The 2573-nt window shown below is 45.7% G+C and overlaps 1 protein-coding gene across 1 annotated transcript; it reads left to right on the plus strand.

Moving 5' to 3' along the window:
- The first annotated feature begins 404 nt into the window (after positions 1-404).
- On the plus strand, positions 405-2264 carry LOC104453140 (UDP-glycosyltransferase 84B2). The gene has a single exon (XM_039316756.1). It carries the CDS (start codon positions 610-612, stop codon positions 2101-2103), a length of 1494 nt encoding a protein of 497 aa, XP_039172690.1. The 5' UTR covers positions 405-609; the 3' UTR covers positions 2104-2264.
- The last annotated feature ends 309 nt before the right edge of the window (positions 2265-2573 follow it).

Below are 2573 nucleotides of genomic sequence, written 5' to 3' on the forward strand. Positions count from 1 at the left end.
TTGGTACATCCGTAATCTATCACATGTATTTCAACTTAATAATTTGACAATTTGTCATTAGTATATCAGTTTCGGATTTTTAATTATCAAAAAATTAATTTAGGTAAATTTATCATAAACATACTAGTTTGAGATTTTTCGTGATATTTAATCATTTAATTTACTTTTGCAATTTTTTTGCTATTTATTTATTACATTTGATTCCCAATCCTCTCTTTCTCCCCATATGTACCATGTCTAAATCGATCTGTCTCGGGGGATACTCTCTCCTGGGTAAAGATTTCGCCAGAAGCATAAAAATTCCACGTGCACACAAACACATCTGCTCATCACTCGACGTTGCCGCCTGCCTACGATGGTTTTCACGAACAATTCGCTCATATAAACACAGAACAAATACCGACCAAAACAAAACACAGAACAAATGCGCTCATCACATTCTCTCACCACCTAAGAGAAATTAGTGGCAGACCGCAGTTGCCTGCCAAATTTTCCTCCACGCCCTCCTTCCTCTAGCACCTTCTCTCTCTCTCTCTCTCTCTCTCTCTCTCTCTCTCTCTCTCTGCACGTGCCGGCGGCGGCAGGCGGCCGGGTGCGTGGCAGTTGTCCATGGCTCAGGTGGAGGAGAAGAAAGAAGAGAACCATGTCCTTTTGGTGGCCTTCTCTTCTCAGGGCCATATCAACCCGATGCTAAGGCTTGGCAAGCGTCTCGCCGCCAGAGGCATCCATGTCACCCTTGCCACCACCGAGATCGCCCGCCACCGCATGCTTAAGTCCTCTGGTGCCGGTCCCGCTGACCTTGTCACCGGTATCGAGCTCCTGTTCTACTCCGACGGCCTGAGCCTTGACTACGACCGGAAGACCAACCTCGACGTCTACATGGACAGCCTAGGTAAACATGGGCCTAGCAATCTCTCGTCTCTAATCAAAGAACATTACCCGAGTCCGAAGAAGCTCTTAAGCCTAGTCACGAACCCTTTCGTGCCCTGGGTTTCCGATGTAGCCGCCGAGTACAACATCCCTTGTGCCATGCTATGGATTCAACCGTGTGCGTTGTACGCGATATACTATCGCTGCTTCAATAAGCTCAGCGCCTTCCCGACTCTGACAGACCCTGATATGGTTGTGGAACTACCGGGTTTACCTTCGATGGAGAAGGAGGATCTGCCATCCTTTGTGCTCCCCAACAACCCATTTGGCAGCTTCCCCAAATTATTCTCTGAAGTATTCCAAGGCATGGAGAAGTTCAAATGGGTTTTAGGGAATTCTTTCTATGAGCTTGAGAAACATGTCATAGACTCGATGTGCGAGCTTTATCCGATAAGGCCAATCGGTCCACTAGTCCCTCCAACGTTGCTAGGCCAAGATCAAGAACTTGAGAATGCGAGTGTGGATATGTGGAAATCAGATGAGACTTGCATTGAATGGTTGACGCAGCAACCTCCAAGCTCAGTCATCTATGTATCCTTTGGGAGCATAGTTGTGTTACCAGCCAAGCAAATGGAAGCGATAGCCACGGCTCTAAAGAACGTGAAGCGTCCCTTTCTTTGGGTGGTGAAGCCGCCTGAATTCCCGACGCCTGATGGCGCAGGGCAACTTCCATCACGGTTTCTTGAAGAAACCAAAGACCAAGGTCAAGTCGTGTGCTGGTCTCCTCAAACTAGAGTTTTGTCACACCCGGCTGTGGCATGTTTCATCACTCACTGTGGATGGAATTCCTTGCTCGAGACTATTTGCTCGGGTATCCCTCTCATAGCCTACCCACAGTGGACTGACCAGCCGACCAACGCAAAGCTCATTGTCGATGTCTTTAAGATTGGCGTGAGGATCAAGAAGGAAGTTGATGGAAACATAAGCAGTGAAGTGATTGAGAAATGCATCGAAGAGGTCATGGTTGGGCCAGTAGCTGAGCAGTTGAGAAAAAACGCGATGGCACTAAAGGCCGAGGCTCGGAAGGCGGTGGCGGCAGGTGGATCATCCGATGAGAATATTCGGCTCTTCGTGGAGGAAATTAGCGGCGATTCTTCCAAGAAGGATGGTTCACCAAAAGTGGGAAATTTGAGCTATGAAGGTGAAGACAAGGTTAGTGACAAAGGTGTGTAGGGAGAAACGTGTTCGGTTTGCCGATAAGAGATTCATTGGTTGTCTTGTTCTCACAAAAGAGATGACATTATTGTACTACAAGATAAGTATGACATGAAGGTTGTGGTGTTACTGCGCTCGGAGAAATAAATAGGACAATTCCAATACCTTCGTTTTCTTGACATGATGTCTGTTTATTCTCTTCCTCTATGATTAAGAAATTACCTTGTCCTCAGTCGGAGGTTTGAAAGAAATGTGGTACACGGAACAAAATCGTTCTGTTAAGAGGTCTCTGAAATCACTTTCCTGTGGCGACAATGCCCTTCGATACAAAGCAGTCTCTCAAAGTCTCTCAACATGAACACACGGAAACTAAAATAGCTTTTTGACTGAAAGAATGCATCTATATAAGAAAAAAGAATCAAAGTATCTCATGAATAGACACAATAATTGAATTAGACAGAGCAGTTAACTTCCAACATATATATTTG

Source organism: Eucalyptus grandis, chromosome 7, assembly GCF_016545825.1.
Source record: "Eucalyptus grandis isolate ANBG69807.140 chromosome 7, ASM1654582v1, whole genome shotgun sequence".
In the NCBI taxonomy this organism is placed as follows: Eukaryota; Viridiplantae; Streptophyta; class Magnoliopsida; order Myrtales; family Myrtaceae; genus Eucalyptus; species Eucalyptus grandis.